The sequence below is a fragment of the Fusarium verticillioides genome, chromosome 3 (assembly GCF_000149555.1).
Source record: "Fusarium verticillioides 7600 chromosome 3, whole genome shotgun sequence".
Lineage (NCBI taxonomy): Eukaryota > Fungi > Ascomycota > Sordariomycetes > Hypocreales > Nectriaceae > Fusarium > Fusarium verticillioides.
In genome coordinates, this window is record NC_031677.1 from 982,353 (window position 1) to 1,002,428 (window position 20,076).

A 20,076-nucleotide genomic window follows, 5' to 3' on the forward strand; every position below is an offset into this window, starting at 1 on the left:
CCAAGTTGAATGATACCTTGTGAAAGGCAATGGCCATCAAGTTCTTTGGTCTTGGTTGAGTCGCAACGTGACAGCCGCACTAATAAACCAACAGACCAGTTCTCTCGTCTTCGATCGACCCCTTGACGTTGGTTGGTCTTTGTGATGCCCTGAAAATAGGTCAATCCTTTCCCACTTAGGTAAAAGGGAAGAAGAGTTATAACAAAAACCTCAGAACGTCATTCAGAAACAGTACAAATTTAAATAGACCATAAATAAAGTGCCATCTATTCGGGATAGTGTACATGGCTATCTTATAGAAGAGAAGATAATTCTTAAAATGTTTCAGATAGAATGGTCCCCCGAATTCATTCCACCCTGTACTTGCTCTATGAGTTGGCGGTTAAAGTCCTATACACCGTACTCATTGGTTCCATCCCTGTAACCCCCCCCCCCCCCCCCCTTAGGGAGCAAGAAAACACAAGGCCTAAATTTAGGATAACAAAATAAGTTCCACAAAGGGTATTCTAAGCTCATCCTAAATCTAGACTAAGTTACCTAAATCTTTTTGTCACTTAGGCTTAAGGTCCCGAGTTTTATTTCCTCCCCTAGCCCCTACTTCATGGCCAATAGCTCGTATCTTGGCCCTCACAACAGTCATTAATTCATCTTTATTTCCATTATACACGTTACTTATAGTAGATACAATGCACCATAAAGTGACCCAGGACTCTCAGAGCCAACAACACACACCTAACCTTGTCAGCTTGTCCCCAGAGTTACTACGTCAAATCTTTGGCTACTTCTGCTTACACTGTCGTGGCAAACAAGAATACCTGACTGATAACACTGAACAACTCACCAGCAACTACCGCCAGGATCGTCAGATACTGGGGTCGCTATGTCTCGTCTCAAGACGCCTTCGTGACGTCAGTCAGGATATTCTTCACCATGTATTTCTCTGGCCCTTGCGGAAGTCTTTGACCCAGATATCCTTGCCCCTCTTCATAAGGACCGTCGCCTCACAACGGCATCTCGCCTCATCTACCAGAGCCGTCCTCTTCTATTCCACACAAGGAGCTTCATCAATTGACTTTGGACATGCCCACGATACCTTCAAACAAGTAGCCAATGTGAGAGGACTGAAGCTGTCAGATATCTGGGACCAAAGAAAGGATACATCACCTCATCGTGAGGCATTCCTTCGAGGACTCATCCTCGGCAAAGCTCAGTCCCCAGACGCAATGAAGAACATAAAATTACATGCGAGTACTCTGTCAACTGAGCTACTATTTATTCTGCTTGCCTTGTTGCCCAGATGCCCGCACTTGGCTCTTGACATCTCAACTCATCAGATATATGACCAAATGCAGGCATTGAAGGTCCTCGGGGTATCCAGTCTTCCCTTGAGAAATCTCGAGCTTCGTGGGGCCTTTGATTTGGAATGGCTTTCATCACAACTTATTCCTATCTCGACAGGTCTCGAAGCTCTGACGCTATACAAGTCACTACCATTGCCTGAAATATCGAGCTTGAAGGCCCTTCACCTCAGAGGTTTCAGGCTGAGTCCCGACCAGCTCGCCAAGATCCTCCCGTCGTGTACCGGGAGTCTGAAGGCCTTCACATATGAAGCCACAGAAGTTACTTCCTTGCACATTGACGAGCTTTACAACTGGCAGGTTCAGGCAAGCGATGTTGTCAGACACCTCGAGAAGCACTGTACAAGTCTAGAGTCGCTTCATCTTGACCTTCGCATTCGGGCTTTTATGAGTCGAGATACCAAGATGGACCCGATGCCCCACCTGGAGAACTTCACAGCCCTACATGAGCTATTCCTCAACAGCGATGCAGTGTACAACACCCAGAGTTTGGAGTTTCCGGATGAGAAGTCCCTCGCAAGTTTTCTCCCACCCAGCATCGTGTCTCTCACTATTGTGGAGCCAGATTTCCCTCCACCCCCCGAACGTCTACAGAAGGGGTTGTCTGGGCTGGCGAACCTCAGAAGAGAGCAGGGTCGATTCCCCAGGCTGAAACGAGTGACGTGTGACGTCAAGAAATTGTTTGATGAAAGTCATACCGAAGACTTGCTCTCACAAGTTGGTATTAGACTTGAATACAAAGAGTTTCCAAGATCCGACTGGGCTTATAATCGGGAACGTTTGGTCGCTTCGCCGTTCATCAGTAGCTTGTCCATAGATGATGAAGACCTCCCTACTGCTTGGTTGTGAAGAAGATTAAGGTAGGCATAGCAAAGCTCAGGACGAATAAAGAAGCAACACTACATGCCGAAGCTCTGTTTAATAGCTGTAGTCTAAGATCTCAGATTTATAAAACTCTATCTCGGGTTCTTAGCCTCCTACTGGTATGGAACCAGCTTGTGGTCTACTTCCAGAATACCTAGGCATTTAGTTAGAACCAAGGTCCTCGACAAGCGCTGAGGTCAGATCAGACCCAGCTCTGAATCAGCCCTCGGCTCACTCATTTGTTCTTGTATAATTGTGCGTGAATAAAGAGAGCATGTTCAAATTTTATGGGAAATAAATCATATACGAAGATGTGAGATTAACAGAATCTTCAAACCCAGAATTTGTCCCCCGTCGTCATAGGAGAGCACGGAATCCTGCTTTGATAGACACGGACCCCTGAACTACCCAGGAATGTCTTTCTGAAACGTACCTCTAAAATTAGGTACTGTCCCCACAACTTACGAGGAGACTGTCCTCAGGGGTTAGCCTTCAGCCCTGAGCCAGTGGCTGGGGATCCCGAACCACTAACAACCGACAGTTACCCAGTGAGAGGCCTCTGAAGCGGCCACAAATGCCGATTGCGTCTCTGGTTGTGGCTGTCATGTTCCTCTCAACAGCCCGTAGCAATAGCAACAGAACTTCAGATTGGCGATGACAGGGGAAAATAAAAATACCAGCCAGAATTAACTTGAGGAATGCGTACGCAACTCTTTTACTCTGAATCTCTTTTTAGAGTTCTCAAATCCTCTTCTACAGTTCATCAGTGAAAGAATTAATGCAACTTTGATAACGTAGTATCAACGGCTTTAAAGCAACAGAGACGTTCGTGTTCAACGTTGCCCGTTCCATCGTCCCTTCCTCCTGGTTCATCTTGGTGGATTCGCTAAGCTCGGTTCGGTTGTTGATTGAATGGAAGGCAGGAAAGAAAGACATGATCCACCTCCTGCCATTTCGACCATTGCTGGGCTGTCATAAATTATTACTTACCTATGTACGGAGTACCTACCTAGGTACTTTATCACCAGACAAAGAAGCTAGAATCTTTCCAACTTCTTTCTTTATGATAGATCATCACCACAAGTAACAAAATCTTTTGATCTGATATTATGACGCCCAAAAGGAGTGATTCTACATCCAAAGTCCCCTGTTAATTAGCACAAAGACGTTGCCCCCCTCCACGTCGCCAGTCAGACAGCGGATGCCAACCAAGCGCCAGCGCCAGCCTCCTTCAAGCTAACAAACCATCATCTCGTCCCAATTCTCCCACACGGACGGACCCCAGTTCGCAAGCTTCCGATCCAGTCAACACGCACGCCCGATCTTTTCCCCCATTCAGCCTTGTCCTGCCCAGACAGTGTCAGCCCAAGGGGATAGAAAGTTTGACAAACCAAGATACATCGTACTGTATAGCTGTCTCGACTTGCAACTCCGTACTCCGTAGATGTCTTGTCGTTCCCCATTCGATCCCTGGAATTCGCACAACAATAAATCAACTGCTTTGCTTTGCTCCCCCTGCATCGGCAGCACCCGCCTCACCGAACTAGTCTACGCAAGACAGAGACACGCAGCAGATACGACGACAGATTATCACCTGCACAACACAAACGGCGACATCCTTTCGCCCAATTCCCCCCTTAATTCGCGACGATCGCGACCACTTCCTGCGTACGTCTACGCCTACGTCACCCACTGCATCGCCAGTCGATCTTCGATAATCCTTCCACCGCTATAGCGAGCTTTTGGCTCTTACTTCCCCTCCGATAGAATCGAAAAAAAGAGACCACATAATCACCACATCAATCGAAGGGGCTGGACAAGGCAGACATCATGCCGGGGTTCGCTGATTCCTTCTGGTCCAGCGATTATGCTGCTGGACTTGGTGTCCTGTTCAGCAAGCTTCAACAAGGTGTTCATGAGAACAGACAGGTTCTGACCATCGCACGCCTACGCGCCGAAGCCGAGGAGACGTATGGTCAGCGACTTGGCGATATTGCTCCATCGGCCGACAAGATCACGGGTGGCTTCAGCCGTGATGACGGAGCTACCGTTCGCAAGGTACGATACTATGCTTCTGAATCCCCTCTCAAGTGCCCACAGTCTGCGCCGCAGTCACTTGTGGGGATTTACTATGCGATAACGTCAATGTCCGGGTCGAGCTTATCAACTGACAAAATCTAGGCCTTCGATGGCATGCGAAATGAGATGCAAGATGCTGCTCGCAACCACCGTCGCATCGCCCAGAGCATCCGCGACCTCGTTGTTAACCCCTTCTCCCGCTGGTGCGACGCTCACGAAGCTCGTATCCAGGACTCTCAAGATGAGCTGCAAGTGCGCATCAAAGCTCACGATCGTCAGGCTGAGGCAGTCAAGAAGCTCCGATCCGTTTATTTCAACAAATGCCGACTAGTAGAGGACCTTGAAGAGGAAAATAAGCTTGCTTTCCAGGATCCTGAAACCAGCCCCAAAGGCAATCAAAATATTCCCGAGATTAAGGTTCAGCCTCATAAGGAGGAGGAGCCCGAAGAGGAAGAGCTATATGAAATTGGCGACGACACTTACCAGCCTGAGCAAGTGAAGAAGATTCTTTCCCAGATGCTTTCCAGCATCAAGATGGGTGAGACTAAGGTGCCAATCCTGGGAACATATCTCAACACTTCCTCCGGTTCCGACATCGTCGAATATTTGCAGCGTAGCATGGGCAACATCGGCGTGGCTTATGCTGAGCGAATTGGTCAAGATCTTGTTAACAACGGTTTCCTTCGTCTCATCGGTAATGTGGGAAGTACATTTGCCAACAGCTCTAAGATGTTTTACCAATGGCGACCCAAGGCTTTCCAAATGGCTGGTGTTCCCGAAAAAAAGTCTATTAACCGCACTTTCTCACTGGCTTCTACCGGCTCTGAGGGCGCTGATTCTCCCGTTGGAACTGTCAGCGAGTATCTTGCCAACTGGAATGTTCTCAACAACTCTCACCCTAACGAGACCCCTAGCCAGCGCCTTAAGCGAGAGGCTTCCGAAGCCGATGAGAAGTACCGCGAGGGCGTCCGCAAGCTTGACCAACTTCGATGCGAGCTTGAGGAGGCTATTCATCTTCATCTCAAGTTCCTTGAGCGTTGCGAGCTTGACCGTCTAAAGGCTGTCAAGACTGTTATCCTCGACTTCTCGGGCACCATTGGAAACGTCATCCCAAGCCTGCAGTCTACTGTAGACCAGATGATGCTCTTCCAGGAGACCATCCAACCCCAGAGCGATCTGCGTTATCTTCTCGAGACCTATCGCACCGGAAGTTTCGTGCCCAAGGTGGTCGTCTATGAGAACTATTATAATAAGGTCGATGAGCAGACATTTGGTATCGATCTTGAGGCGCGCGCCAGAGCTGACAAGAAGCGCGTGCCCATGATTGTTACCACCATCTTGACCTATTTAGACCACCATTACCCTGATCTTGAAGGTGACGAGGCTCGGCGAGGTGTGTGGCTGCTGGAAGTTCCGCTATCGCAATCTCACCGTCTACGCGCCAAGGTTAATGACGGCAAGCCTGTTTCTCCTGATGTATTTGATGAATTTGATATCCCCACGGTTGCCAGTTTGCTCAAGGTCTATCTTCTGGAGCTACCTGGTAAGTGCAAAAGCTCGATGAATCCCATGTTTTTAACGGAAACTAACAACATGTAGATTCTCTGGTCTCCTCTCACGTTTATGAGATTATCCGAACTATTTACTCTACCCCATCTACTGACGCTGATGAGTCCTCTCGCATTGCTGCTCTCCAATCTACTCTATCACAGCTCCGCCTCACCAATATTGCCACTCTCGATGCTTGCATGAACCACTTCACTCGCCTGATCGACCTGACTTCTGCCGATGAAGCTTATGTTGCGTCTCTTGCCACCACACTTGCGCCTTGTATCCTGCGGCCACGAACTGAGACCTCACTCACTATGGAAGAGAAGCATGCGTACCGACTGGTCCGAGATCTGTTTGCCCACAAGGATGCCATCTTCAGTGCACTGAAGCGTATGTCTATGGTTACACACTCCACTTCTGTTGGTAGCAACAACCGCCCTCGAGCTATTAGTACCGACGAAAGCAACCGCAAGGCCCTTATGGAAGAGCGGAATAGAGCTCTGCTTGAAAAGGCCAATGCTAGCCGCGGCCGTGATAAGAGCCCTGCGCCAGGCCCCCGTGGTCACCGCCGAGACCGAAGCACTGGTGGACCAGAGACCCGATTCCCTATTGCCAGCCCAACATCGGCTGTCGACCGACAACGCGCCAGTCTCGGCGGAGTTATTAAGAGACAGAGTCTTGAAGTTCCCGAGCCAGATGGTGCTGCCCCTGTAAATGGTGATGCTGAGAAGGATAGGTCTGACGCCGACTCAGAGAAGCGAGACAGCCGTGACAGCACAGGGCGTACACCTACCAAGTTTGTTGGTGGCAAGCGAGTTCCTGTGGTACCATCGACTCCCCCTTCAGAATCCAACCGCGGCGTGCAGCTTGAAGATGCTCCGATGGAGGACTAGTTTTACGACACGGAGCCAAGTTTTAGACAGCGGTTGGAGGCGGAGTTTCGGTTCTGAACCATGACAGATCCAAATAGACCCACGCCTTCATCTTTGATCTTAAACGGAGTTGGGATTGGTTAACAGCGGGACTGCAGGAATAGAGGGGAGCGGCTCGGGTTGACTCGGCCGTCTAATCTAACTTGTCATGTGTATGTGTTAATGGAACATGAGCAAAAAAGAACTATCGGTGTACTTTTTTTCTTGTCGCTTTTCTGGATCTGGATCTGGATCTGGATCTGGGCGTGGAACTGGAACTTGAACTGGAACTGGGTCCAGTCTATTTTTGTATTTATGCCGTATCAACATCATGATACGGCAGCGATTCCCTATTCGTTAAGAGACTTGTTTCAGGACATTGATCCAGCTCGGGCTTGATGATATTCCTGAGACCTTGTAAATATTGAGCGAAAAGCGGCCTAGCACATGAAAGGCAGGACATGAGAAATGATTCAAAGACTTTTGATACTTGTTATTATCTGTTTGATCCTCCTCCTGCTGACTGAGTGCCTCTGTTCTGCTATCGAATGCTCGCTCACGGACTCCTGAACTATTTGTGCTCTTCTACTCGTCTTGAATCTCGGCAATACGCTTCTTCTTCCTTTTCTTCTTAGCAACAGCCACTTCACCACCAGAAGCAGGAGACTCGACGCCACGAGCACTGCTATCATCACCGCCTTCTTCCTCCAGGACCGCAGCCCGAGGAGCCTTCTTCTTTTTCTTCCTTGGCTTTACTTCTTCGCCCTCTGCTCCCTCGGCACCAGCGTCCTTGGGCTTCTTTTTCTTCTTCTTGACAACCGTGCCCTCGACATCAACGCCTTGTGCTACCTGAATGCGCTCGTTCGCACGCTGCATCTCGAGGCGGAGTCGCTCGACTTCTTTCATGGCTTGCTGCATCTCAACCTCCTCACGCTGTTGCTGCTCATAGTCGAAACCAGTAGACGGTCGGCCTTCAAGACTGAAGGAGCCAATGCCGCTCGAGTCTACGCCAAGTAGAGTTTGCTTGGCCTTGGGCTTGCGAGCCTTGGACTTTGTGAAGCTGTCAGAGTTATTCTCCGAGTCATAGGATCGAAGACCGCCACTTGCGGTGCCTTCGAGTGTCTCATCTGCGGCAATAACGACTTTTTGTCGTGGCTTTGGCTGTGGCCTTTGGGGCTGTGCAGCAGGCGTTCCGGCTCTTGATAGCTCTAGTTGCATGATAGGTATGGAGTCGATATCCAAGTCGGGCCCGTTGCTGCTTTGGAGAATGTTGTGAATAGGTGTCGAAGTGCGAGGAGTGTCGTTGCTGGGAATATAGAAGGGGTCATCTCTGTTGCGTTCGAGACGCTCGGCTTTTCTTCGAGCAACAATATCGGCATCCAGATAAGTATCTTCGTCAGCTTGCTGATAAGAAGTTGAGTATTCCTCAGTAGGCTCAGCTATCCTGCTAATGGCTGGTGCAGAGGAATCAATACTTGTAGGTGGTGGCTTCTGATGGTAATATGTCTCAAACTCATCCGAGTCGTCCGTTGCTAATGTGATGGAGTCGGCTTCTGATAGTAGTTTGGCCAGGTTCGCATGAATGGGTTCATCCAAGTCCAGGCCTACGGGTACTGGGACGTTCAGCTGAGCACCCTTGGATACCGAGTTGAGTTCCCAGCCGTTGAAAAGCGAGGGAATAGCCTGAGTAAGAAGCAAGGGAGGGTCTTGCTCAACATCGTCTGTCGACGCAGGTTGAGATGAAGCAGCTTCGGCCGTGAGCTTTAGTAACTCTGTGAACTCGACGGCTCGTTCCTGAACCTCAAGACTAGGGTGCAGTGCAAGAGGCTCAAAGACGTGGATAATGCGCGCCATAAGAAGCGAAATCCTCGACTTTCTCTCTGCTGTCCAAGGTTCACTCTCATCCCCAACTATAGTGGCGAAAACTTTTGTGACTGCTTGGAGGGTTGTCGTTAAAACTTCAGGGTTGTTTGTTCGGGGAATGAGCTGCAAGAGGCCATTCAAACCCTCATCTGGTACGGCTAATTGCGAAGCGTATTCACCCATGACCCACGCAACTGACTTGAGTGCTCCTGAAGTGATTTTGTATCCTGGCGGTGTATCTGTATTGAGCTGGCTGAGAATGATTTCGGCTGCCCTGACAGCCGTTGATCGCATTACCCGGACCTTGACAGCCACATTGCGGAGCTCGTCACCAATCTTTTCAGACACATTGGCCCTGGCCTTTTCAACTGGACCCAGATCATCATCGACCTTGCGAGAGGCGGGCGCCATGCGAACAAGCTGCGTGAGGACATCAATGTACCAGTCAAAGTCCAAGACACTCGAGTAGTTATCCTTGGAGCACATTCCCAAGATCCTTCCAATGACGTCGATTCGATAGTCGTCGTGCAAAGGAGCGGATTCGGCCTTTGGCCTCGGGGCTGGCTCAGCGTATTCATCCTCAGATTCGTTGGGATCATTCGGGGGGGTTCCAGGTAGAGACTTGTCGCGAGTTGGCATGGAAGACTTGAGCTGCTTCATGAGCCGGCTCACGATAGACACGAGATTGTCGCCAGTCACCATGCCCTGGACCAAATCGAGTGCTTGTATTCGGATAGTGATATCGGGGCTGTCGATGCATTCCAGAATCACATCCTCCTGCTGAGATACTAAGTAAGGGTGTGTGGTAACGATCTTGTTGAACGCTAGTAGAGCAACGTATTTGACTGAGCTCTGGTCAGTTTACATCCACTTTCAAGCAACAACAGACAAGCACTTACGGTTAGGATCGCCATCTATCATGACCATGCCTCGCAATTTGTTGACACATAGCGTTGCGATCTCATCAGTACCAGAGTCATCAGAGTTTCCCAAGATGCCGCCTTGAATGATTCCATTGATGCACTCATAGAGCAACGACATAGCAGGAGTGGTCCTAATGATATTGGTCAGAGGAGGTAGCAGCTTTCTCACGAGTCGAGGTTCCAGCGGCGTCAACGTGGCAAACTGGACAGATATTAGTACAACGGCACACGAGGTGAGGTGCTAGTAGCTCACGAGTTTGATGAGTTTGATGGCCATCCAGTTATTACCACCATCAACCAGGAGCTCGAACAGTCGAGGAGCCAAAGGAAGAAAGTCGTTCGGTCTTCGCCAGCCAAGCTCACAGACAACATTGACGATGGCTGCTGTTACGCTGGGATCCTCGTCGGGGTCCATGAGGCGCTCCTTGATCTTGGGCCATGCTGCACGAAGAGCCTCGGGGTATACCAACGCAAGTCGATATAGCGTCACTAATGTCTTCTTTCGAATGTTCGAATGGCTGTGGCTTAATCGCGGTAGCAAGTCCTGCAATGTCGAGAGCGCTAACGAGGGGGTGATGACATGGGGAAGAGTGGCTATCGGGAGGGATATAACCGTCGGAGTCGTCGAACCAAGATCCTGATCATGGTGTCAGCTAGAGGCACCAAGAAGCCTAGTATGTGACCAACAGACCTTCTTCAGCAGATTAGTAGCCAGCATCAGAACCTCAGTGTCGGGCCTAAAGCTCTGGACAGCTCCTAAATATCCAACTCGCTTCTGGTGGTACTTGGGCGACGACATGACCTCGAGGACGTGGAACGACGCCCACGACATGTCATGTCCGACCATCTCCAGATAAATGAGCTTCAGCAGCGCCGTAGCCTTAAGATCTAAACAGCCAAAGTCAGATCCTCCGTACAGCTAGCTTGTCCCAAACATAACATCGAACTAACCCATATCCTGGCTGCGAACTTCGGCGCGGCACTCCTTGAGGCTCTTCTGGATATACTCCTTCTCATCGCCCTTGTGGTTCCGTAGTCCCCGGATAAGGTCGTAAAGCGACTTTTCGAACCTGCGCGCACACGGTCAATGTCTCTCCCAAAGGTCGATTCGGTGTTGTCCTAGCCTACATGATGAGAAGCTGCCCCGCGGGCGTGGGGCCGATCGTTGCAGGAGATGCTTATTTAGGTGGTAGGACGTGGTCTCAGGGGCTTTGCGAAGGTATGTTCGATCGGCACATCTCGTATAATATCGTGAGGAGGATGATAATTCGTTCAGCAGCGGATGTAGATGTCGCGTGTTGGTGAGAGTAGATGGGATGGATGGATGGTTGGTGTTGGGTAAGGTACAGGTGCACTAAACTTAACGAGCACTGTACCTACAGCATGACGGAATCATCCACTGCCCTTGGCTCGGTGAGCAGGACGGCCCGAGCTGGGGAGTGTCTACAGCGGTCAAATCCCCTAACCTTACGAGTTTAGCAGATTACACTGCGCCAAGCCAGCCCGAGGTGGGGGCGGGTGGAAAGCCTCCAACTTATTCTCGACTCAGTTTAGCAGAGCCTCAACACCATCATAGATTTTCTGTCACAGCTATTTATTCTCTCTGTGTAGACATTCATTCTTCGCTTCTAAACCATGCAATTCTCACGGCGGTGACGCTAGATCAATATAACCCAGATAATTCTCTTAATACCCTCCAATGGCCCTCCGTTTCATCCCTTCCAGAGCCGTTGTCGCCCGCTCATCGGCTTCTATATCGAGCATCACCAACCTCACTCGTGGCTCAATACCCCTGCACCGCTCATTCATCACCCTCCCGTCCTCCGAACCTCAAAGATTAACGGCCAACCGTACTCTACCATACCCCCATGAACCTCTTTACGATCTCATAGCCGACGTGGATTCTTACTCATCGTTCGTCCCTTATTGCTCTCGCTCTCGAGTAACTCGCTGGTCTGATCCCGACCCCGATACCGGACGACGCTACCCCGCACTCGCTGATCTACATGTCGGATGGGGAGGCTTCGATGAGGTCTTCACAAGTCGATTGCGTTGTGTTCCTGGCCAATCTGTCGAAGCCATCAGTGGGGAGACTGCTCCTGGGGGTACAGGGCCTGACGCATCGGCTGTCTTCCGAAGCCTTGTGACACGCTGGTCCGTGAGACCTATATCTGGTCCACCTTCACCGCGCACTGAGGTCAATCTGTCTATCGACTTTCAGTTTACAAACCCACTCTATGGCGCTGTAAGTGCTGCTGTGTCAGATAAGGTCGCCAGCATGATGATAGAAGCCTTTGAGAAGAAAGCCTTTGAGAGGCTAGGACCTCAACGGAAACTCTAATATTGACTACATGTATTATTTGGGATTACACCCCCATTTTCCCCTCATATACTTTAAGGAAGCTAGAAATGGTCTAGACTAGATCACTCGTATAGACTCAAGTGGGCATACCACGATTCACTTAAAACATGCACGACACAATGGAAGGGACCATAGAAGGGACCATAGAAGGGACATACCCAACTCATTCACGTCGATCAAAAACAAGCTTATCTTAAAAACAAATTATTCTTCTTCCTACTCCATTCATTCTACGTGACGCGTGTCTAGGACGGCCGTGTCTATCAAACGTGCTCGTCCGCCATATCCAAATCAAAACCAAGACCAGACCAAACCAAACGGACAGATAAAAAAAAGCCAGAGCGTCATCTTTGCGCCAATACCTAGACTTGATCATCGTCTGGCACACGCAGAGTCAAGATGACCGATACAAGTCTTCAACATTGGATCGTGTTCCCATTCCTCAATATCGTCGTTTCAACCATGTCATCATACTCCGATCCACATGCATATAGGACAATTCTTGACGCCTCTGCGATATGAATACGCTAACCATGAGTTGGGAAATGATCAAAATTCCGCTGCCTCGTTTTTCCATCTCAAACAATAGTAGAAAATCCCATAAGAAACTGCCAAGGAGATGTTTTCGAAATCAGGCCGGCAAACGATGCCGGCAAGGTATCTGCGAATAGACAAGTAAAACTGCAAAATCAAATCAATCTCAAACGATCATTTCCTCATCAGTATAACATCTCATTTCTTGCTAGGCCTGGACAATCGTTAGCTTGTTGTCTCAGTAGTTAGGGTGGCTCAGGAACTCACTTCTTCTTTGGAGGTTTGCCAAACAAAAAGCCTGCCACGACTGAGTGATCCTTGGATGCCTTCTTGTGCTTGCTGGACTTGCCAGGATTAGGGCCGACTGTGACAACGTTGGGTGGCATTGGCATATCAGGTCGAACTCCTCCTCCGACAGGCCATCCAGCGGGCGGGCGAACTCCTCCAGGAGGCATACCGCCAGGGGGCATCATAGGGGGTCGCATGCCTGGACCCATGGGACGGGGCGGAACAGGGATAGGACCGCCGTGCTTGTGTCCATGCATGCCAGGCGCGCCAGGCATCTTGGGTCCCAGTGGAGGCATCTTATCCATTGGCCACATAGTCATGGTGATAGCCCAATCAGGCTGAACCACCTTCTCCCAAACGGATGGCAGGATGATCTCGCCGTCGGGGCCGATGAGATCATAGTGCCCTTCCATTACATGAGGACCCAGAACATCAACTTGCATGAAAGCTTGCTTGATGAGATCTTCCATACCCTGTAATATCGTTAGCCATTGCTCGTTGCCCCTCATAATCTGGAGTACATACCTGCCAAGTGGCACACAAGTGGAAAGGGAAGCTGAACTTTCGACCAACTGCATCCTTGAATCGGATTGGGGCCTGCTCAGCCTTCTTCTTAGACTCTTCGAGCTTGACCTTTGTCTCCTCTTCAATCTTCTTCTTAAGTTCTGCGGCGGCATTCTTAGCGGCTTCCTCAGCTGCGGCGGCATCCGCTGCCTTCTTCTTTTCCTCCTCGATCTTCTTGAGGGTCTCAGCCTCAGCCTTCGCGCGAGTTTCTTCCTCGAGCTTCTTGAGCTTCTCGGCTTCCTCGGCTGCTTTCTTTGCGGCGGCTTCCTTAGCCTCTTGCTCGAGTCTCATGAGGCGCTCGGCTTCCTCCTGGGCCTTCTTCGCGGCTGCGGCCTTTGCCTCAGCCTCCTCTTGTAGTGCTTTCTCAAAGCGAACCCGAGCAAGTTCCTCAGCACGCTTTCGCTCTTCCTCCTCCTTCAGCCTCTTGTCCTCAGCAGCCCTTAATTCAGCCTCAAATTTCATTCGAGCTTCTCTTTCGGCCCTGGCCCTCTCTTCAGCCTCTCTCTTACCACGCTCCTCCGCTGCCTTCAATTCAGCCTCGAGCTTCAGACGGGCCTCTTCTTCGGCCTTGGCCTTGGCTTCGGCCTCTGCTTTGCGCTGTTCGGCGGCTGCCTTCATCTCGGCCTCGTACTTTTCTCGGGCCTCCCTTTCGGCTTGTGCGCGCGCTGCAGCCTCAGCTTGTCGTTGTTCTTCAGCTGCTTTCGCTGCAGCCTCGAACTTCTTTCTGGCTTCTTCTTCAGCTTGAATGCGAGCCTCTGCCTCTGCCTTTCTTCGATCTTCAGCGGCCTTCATCTCTGCTTCGAATCTGAGACGAGCTTTCTCCTCGGCTTCTGCCATAGCGCGAGCGTGCTCCTGGGCGCGTTTCTCTTCAGCCTTTCGTTCGGCTTCCATTCTCTCTCGGGCAGCCTTTTCTGCCTCGATCCTGGCCCTTTCGATCTCTTTCTTGGCTTCCTCTTGGGCAATTCTCATGTCCTCCATTCTTCGGGTGAAGGCTTCCTCAGCTTCTCTTCGGATTTGCGCCTCAGCCTCCTTTTGCTTTTCGGCAGCCTTGACCTTCTCCTCCATAGCTTTGAAAGCAGCAATCTCAGCTTCCAAACGAATCTTCTCAGGATCTTCTTTTGGAGGAGCGGGTGTGGCTGGCTTGGCAGGAGGCTCAGTAGGCGGAGGTGGCGGTGGTGTAGTGAGTTGCCCAGGTGGTATTCCAGCCATGTGGGGTGGCCCGTAGAGAGGATGAGGCTGTACGGCGCCATAGTAACCACTTGGAGGTTGTTGGTAAGGCATTAGATCATACATGCCTCTACCTTCTCCTCCATACCCAGCACCGTAAGGGCTGGCAGGGTCACCGTAGCCAAATGGCACCATCTGGCTGTTTCCAGGATATCCCATATAGGGCCCCATTTGGTTTTGATATCCTGGTTGCTGGCCTCTGCCATACATTTGACCGGGGCCAGGGCGCCCGCCGGGCTGAGGATGCCCATATGCGCTACGGCCATAGGCGCCATACCCACGAGGATCTTCCAGATTGGCGGTGGGTGGCGCTGCACGATCGCGCCGTGGTCGACGATAAGACTGTCTGGGTTCCTCTTCAGGTTGGTAAAGATCCTGGGGAGGACCTTGTTGACGGGGTTGCAATTGATGAGGTGGCGGTTGGCGACCAGGTAATTGCTGGTGATGAGCAAGCTGCTGATGGTGTGGTGGATATTGAGGTTGAGGCGGAAGCTGGTGAGGAGGGAGCTGATGCTGGCGCTGAGAGAGGTGATGACGATAATGTTGATCGTGGTCGCTAGTTGAGGCAGAGTCAGACGGGCCAAGAGCGTCGTCGTCGTCGTATTCGTCGTCGTAAAGGTCCTCTTCAGAGTCGGTGTAGTCCTGGCTGGCCTCCTGCGAAGAATCGTCGCTGTAAGATGTTGTCCCAGAGGCGGACGTCTCAGTAGGACGAGTGCCTGAGGTAGGGGCTCTGGAAGAAGGGCGTTGTTTGAGCCTGGCAAGATGAGAGTGTGAGCTGTATGGTCAAGAGAGTAATGCGCAACAGATGAAGCGCAAGTGTAGGAGAGACAAGTAAACAAAGCTAGAGGGGGGCGCAGTTGAGACAACTAGCAAGGTGGATATGAGAGAGACAAGAAGGGGGAGGGAGGGGAGGAACGCAAGCGCTGAAAGATATGGGTAGGATGGTAATGGAGGGAGGGGACTCACATAGCAAATACTTGGTGGGATGCCCTCTACCCACGACAATCCACAGGAGAAAGCCGGAGTAAAGGCGCTGAACGCAGGTTGGAAAGGAAGAAGATAGGCAACAAGCACAAGGAATGCTCAGCTGACAGGGTAGAAACAATGCCTAGCAACCCCCAAAGTAATAGAGCCAACTATGGGGGAAACGGAGGACGAGGTCGTAGCCGCAGTAGAAGAAAAAAAACACAACGGCAAGTGTTTTGGTACGAGGGTCGTGGCGAGGAAGAATTGGACTTGCGCGACAGGCGTAACTAGAGTGAGGGGTCGTAAAATTAAGTGAGTACGCCACCAAAAGATGACGAGGGCGTGACAGCGGAAGGGAAAGGTCGGCTGGTCACGAAAGCAGTGAGACGGGGGAAATGCCTGCTTGTGAAGCTGGTGCGGAGTCGCAGAACAAGAAATGAACGATGGTGCCTTGTGGTTGCTGACCGAGGAGGGTACCAAAGTTGTATCTAGCAGAGTGCTTGCTTGCTGTACGGCGCACGTTAAGATCAGGCGCAAAAGAGTGTGGGCGGGGTGGATTCAGGCGGCGGTTGCGAGGATGAGGATGGAAAAGCGGCAGAAATCGATCGGCGGTGAGGGGTTCCAGATCGTTTGCTGCTGGGCCACTGGTCGAAATTCCGACCAATACAGTTGAGAGCGGCGTTAACAATGGATGTCTGCAGAGGTCGAATTGATGTTTTGCGCGCAGAGAATCAGGTCTTGTTTAACCAAAAGACGAATTGACAGACAACCGCTCCAGAGTGAATCAACTGAAACGACGAACGACCGTTGTATCGCAACGGTGAAAGCTTGTCGAACCAGAGCTGTGGGTGTACGTGTAAGTAAAGTATACTTTAAAACTCGGGTGTGTCCGTACGGTCTAAATTTTTGAAGAACCAACTTCGTGGTCACAGGATGCCTGTACGAGCTTCGTGTGTCGGAGGAAATCAATGATTCCAACTAAGAAGACGACAATCAGTTAGTAAAGTTAGGCACAAGGTGAGAAAATCATCTAGATGAAATCTTGAAGAGTGAGTATCCCGGTTGGTCAGGATCTTTCTCCCTTGCATGAGGACTGAGCAACATAGTGGCGCGGAAAAGTTTCCTGCGAACCCAGTCCCCCAACTCGAAACGGTGATCTGAACAAGACAATGGGCTGGATCTTGGCTTGAGCCTAGAAGAATAACGTCGATTGAACACCAACACAACACTCGATCACCAAAGTTTCCTGCATCGTGAAGCCATGCCATGCGCTCGCTGCGCTGGGAAGACTTGCTGGGCACCAAAGCATCCATGGTTCTTGTCAGCCGCCCTGAACTGGGGCACCCTGGTACGTCGCCCTGTCGATGGAGTCGGTGGGGACCCTGTTTAAAGCATCCATGCTGCTAGCGCTTGTTGGGCTGGAGTTGGCGGGATGTTTAGGCAGTCCATCGATCTGAGTGGCCGTGCTTGAAGCCGTTGGAGTAATACTTGCCTCCCCTAGGTTCACCAAACTCCCGGTTTATCCCAGGCGTCCGCTGCCATTTCCAGTCTGTCAAATGGCTCTCCCCTGTGCCCGTCTACGTTTTGGGTCTTCGTAGGCTGGTCACTGGTGGTAGGGCGTCAAAGGTCTGTGAAAGCATTTTGCCCAACCCTATGTGGGGGCCAAAAAGAGCGAGCCTCAAAGCCTAATGGTCCTGATGGTCATGGAAAGGACCTAGAGCTGTCTGTGGCAGGGAAGGGAGAGTGGCAGTGGCAGTGGTGATGTTACAGCAAGGACAAAGCATTGTAGCATCGCCGTAGTGAGGGCAGACCGTGACGAGGTACGAGAAAGAGTGCCTGAGTAGGTATGGAGGTACTGCGGGCGGACTATGTGCGGCGGTGTTTCTTTGGTTCGCAGAGCAGAGTGGGCATGGCGATGAATGAATGAGTGAATGTCATGCAGTCATTGACCTGCTTCCCGTTGATGCTAGCTAGAAGCTACCGCCGGGGCATATCTGGTCGCTCAGCTGTTTTGACATGACCAGTGATGATCACATGGGCCATCTTTTCTGGAGTTGAGCCCACCCCCAGAGATACATCCGAGACAAGAAAGGTGTTCATGCGGAGAAGAGAGAAGGAGAAAGAAGATGATGCTGGGAAGCGAATAGTAGACACTATTGGAGTCAATACATACCTTGTGACAGTGTAGTTTGATGTTTGTTCGAAGATCTTGATGAGGCAAATTTGATAGACAGACAACAAGAAGACAAGTCCAAACCAAAAAATTCTATCAACAAAAGCGTTGTTTGACGGATTGTTTTTGTGTGAATCGGTAGTGGACGGTAACCAGCTTGTTTAGCGGGGACTTTGAGCCCGGATGGAGATGGGGATGGAACTGGAGGGGGTGGTGGGGTGAGATTAATGCCCTGTAGCCCGAAGCGTGCAAGTGGGAAGTGTAAGTGCAAGTCAAACAGTGACTTTCTGTTTAGAGCGTGAAGGAATCAAGATTCAGTTTCATTCGGTTAGATACCTAGGTACGGAGTAGGGCACGGATGTATCCATGGGATGGAAGACTTCTTTCAGTGAAGGGGATTTCGAGTTGCACGCACAACAAATAAGAAATGAGAAAAAGAAAAAGAAAAAAAAACAAGGAAAAATGACAGCGAAATAGAAAGAAAAAGGAGGCCCAGGGCCAGACTCTCTCTCTGACTCTGGCTCTGACTCTTTCTCTTCAGCTGGGCTGAAAGAGGATCCAGGGATGCCATGGCGGTGCTGCAGCCCAACGTTACGCAGCCTCCAGTCAAAGGAAAGATTGGATACACAAATTTTTTAGTTGCTGGGGAGGCAGACACAGAATTCCAGTGAATCGCTGCTTGAATCGCTGACCGCCAAAATGATATCGTTGCCTTTTTTTTCTTTTTTTTTTAGCGCCGAGGTCAACCGTTTGCTGTCGAACCCAACACTACCAACCTCAATAGGTAGTGGACATCCATCATCTGTGTTGTAGACGTGATATAGATATCGCGTTTCAACCTGGAGATATACTGGGTTTCTGATATCATCATGAAACAGGTAATCGAGCACATCTCAAACAGAGAGTTCCTGTCTGACAAAGGCTGTGCAACGTCATTGTCCAATGATATATCATATTCGACCGTTTGCGAAACGTGAAATCGGAACGGACCGAGGCGAAGTGTCGCTATCCGAACTAAAAGTCACTGTATGTATAATTGAAGGGATCAGTCAATTCTTCAGTATCAGATAGAATAATAGGAGAGAAAAAAAAATAGAAAAGAAACCTCAGGCATTGGCAAACTACGAGACCCTTATATCCCCAATTCACTGTCATTTTTGAGTTCTGTTTTCCCCTTCTTCTTTCAGTCAACGAGAACAAAGCAAACCTATCGCCTCGCAATGATCCTCTTCAACCCGCTGCCCCCCGTTCCGCGACTGGCTAAAAGGCACGATTTGCGCCCCATTTCCAGCGTTGAGGCCCGAAAGTAGGAACCCAAGGGCCAGCTCATCCATCGCGAGACACCCACAACAACTCCATGAACTGCAACAATAAACAACAGGGTTTCCATCATGGTTGTGATCAAAACTGCTGAGATTTGCATCCAGCTCAAAAGTCTTGAACGCTTGTGTAGAGATGTTGAATCGAGGCTGCTCATATTCACACATCCCCAACTCAACCTGATACCACCTAGCCAGGAATAGCAGACACCAAATATTAGCATTTCCACCTTCCCGCAGAGCCTCAGCCACCCAGGCGTGGCCAAGTGGACAGTGGCGAAGAAAGTCTAACGCATTTTCACCACCATGTGGCTTCCATCTGACCTGTCACTATAAACCCAGCGATGGAAACAGCCAGGTGTAGAATCTCGCTGAATAAGCCCGTTAAGGAGGTATCAACGGTCTGAAGCAGCCCAAATATCGTATTACAAAGAATGAATTAAGACCAGGTTACCACGAGACTCGGACCCAGGATGTAAGTCGAGTTAGTGATCAACCATCGTCCCGCTGGCGCCATGGCGGCTCGCTTGCAAGCGATCCATAATCAGGGCCATCGTCGGCAATCCATGGGGAATAAACATCATGTTCCGCATTCAACGTGGAGAAAGTCAATCTCTCTTAGTCCAGAGTCTCAATGCCGATGGTGTCCTGATCACTGTGAGACCCGAAGCATCGTGTATTCTAACCCTCGGCCCAATCTTGGTGGCACTCAACGATGCTCCCTGGGGTGTTACAGAAGGGAACCGAAACTGATCCCTCTGTTACATGTTGTAAATTTCTGCCTAAGCCAGCAGTTGGTATTGGGTACCTCCAGTTCTGTAAATTCAATACTTCTCCCCTGTCCAACTTGATTATCACCACCCACCACAGAGTCAGGTATACCCCACCGACCTGTCCCTGTATGGCGCCACGTGCAGATGCCCAGCAATGCCGAGTTGGGCATTGCTACCTCCACTTCTAAGTTATCTGCCAAAGCCTCAGAGGACCGCTTTTGTCCGTCTTATGCCCTGCCTCTTCCATTCCAAATTTTCTGGCCAAAGGCCTATCGGCCGTTGCAAGTGAACTAGTCAGGTGCATCCACGCACCAGACTCCA

At 50.4% G+C, this 20,076-nt stretch overlaps 6 protein-coding genes across 10 annotated transcripts; 3 read left to right on the forward strand and 3 right to left on the reverse strand.

Moving 5' to 3' along the window:
• The first annotated feature begins 662 nt into the window (after window positions 1-662).
• FVEG_07822 (hypothetical protein) lies at window positions 663-2,327 on the forward strand. Its single transcript, XM_018896511.1, has 2 exons — window positions 663-740; window positions 811-2,327. Exon 2 carries the CDS (start codon window positions 1,224-1,226, stop codon window positions 2,205-2,207), a length of 984 nt encoding a protein of 327 aa, XP_018753990.1. The 5' UTR covers window positions 663-740; window positions 811-1,223; the 3' UTR covers window positions 2,208-2,327.
• An 889-nt stretch (window positions 2,328-3,216) lies between these two features.
• FVEG_07823 (hypothetical protein) lies at window positions 3,217-7,474 on the forward strand. Its single transcript, XM_018896512.1, has 3 exons — window positions 3,217-4,280; window positions 4,404-5,844; window positions 5,901-7,474. The coding sequence occupies exons 1-3, from the start codon at window positions 4,053-4,055 to the stop codon at window positions 6,743-6,745; spliced, it is 2,514 nt and encodes an 837-aa protein (XP_018753991.1). The 5' UTR covers window positions 3,217-4,052; the 3' UTR covers window positions 6,746-7,474.
• Window positions 7,173-10,893, reverse strand: FVEG_07824 (hypothetical protein). 2 transcript variants are annotated; one of them, XM_018896513.1, is made up of 6 exons: window positions 10,678-10,893; window positions 10,501-10,619; window positions 10,241-10,437; window positions 9,803-10,186; window positions 9,526-9,751; window positions 7,173-9,471 (listed from the first exon to the last, which is right to left on the reverse strand). In XM_018896513.1, coding segments are annotated over exons 1-6 (3,051 nt in total). In that variant the 5' UTR covers window positions 10,680-10,893; the 3' UTR covers window positions 7,173-7,348. The 2 variants fall into 2 exon arrangements, with proteins under 2 accessions (XP_018753992.1, XP_018753993.1); XM_018896514.1 differs by having other exon boundaries at window positions 10,241-10,619.
• Window positions 10,638-12,130, forward strand: FVEG_16189 (hypothetical protein). Its single transcript, XM_018905428.1, has 2 exons — window positions 10,638-10,768; window positions 10,829-12,130. The coding sequence occupies exon 2, from the start codon at window positions 11,249-11,251 to the stop codon at window positions 11,888-11,890; it is 642 nt and encodes a 213-aa protein (XP_018753994.1). The 5' UTR covers window positions 10,638-10,768; window positions 10,829-11,248; the 3' UTR covers window positions 11,891-12,130.
• Window positions 12,046-17,789, reverse strand: FVEG_07825 (hypothetical protein). 4 transcript variants are annotated; one of them, XM_018896516.1, is made up of 6 exons: window positions 17,664-17,789; window positions 16,386-16,468; window positions 15,491-16,332; window positions 13,259-15,278; window positions 12,713-13,206; window positions 12,048-12,659 (listed from the first exon to the last, which is right to left on the reverse strand). In XM_018896516.1, coding segments are annotated over exons 3-6 (2,532 nt in total). In that variant the 5' UTR covers window positions 15,493-16,332; window positions 16,386-16,468; window positions 17,664-17,789; the 3' UTR covers window positions 12,048-12,643. The 4 variants fall into 4 exon arrangements, with proteins under 4 accessions (XP_018753998.1, XP_018753995.1, XP_018753996.1 ...); XM_018896518.1 differs by having other exon boundaries at window positions 12,046-12,659; window positions 13,259-16,332; XM_018896517.1 differs by lacking the exon at window positions 17,664-17,789 and having other exon boundaries at window positions 16,386-16,529.
• Window positions 17,790-18,048: 259 nt separating this feature from the next.
• FVEG_07827 (hypothetical protein) lies at window positions 18,049-18,234 on the reverse strand (the record flags this gene model as incomplete). The annotated part of the gene is made up of 1 exon (XM_018896519.1): window positions 18,049-18,234. The coding sequence occupies one exon, from the start codon at window positions 18,232-18,234 to the stop codon at window positions 18,049-18,051; it is 186 nt and encodes a 61-aa protein (XP_018753999.1).
• Between the last annotated feature and the right edge of the window lie 1,842 nt (window positions 18,235-20,076).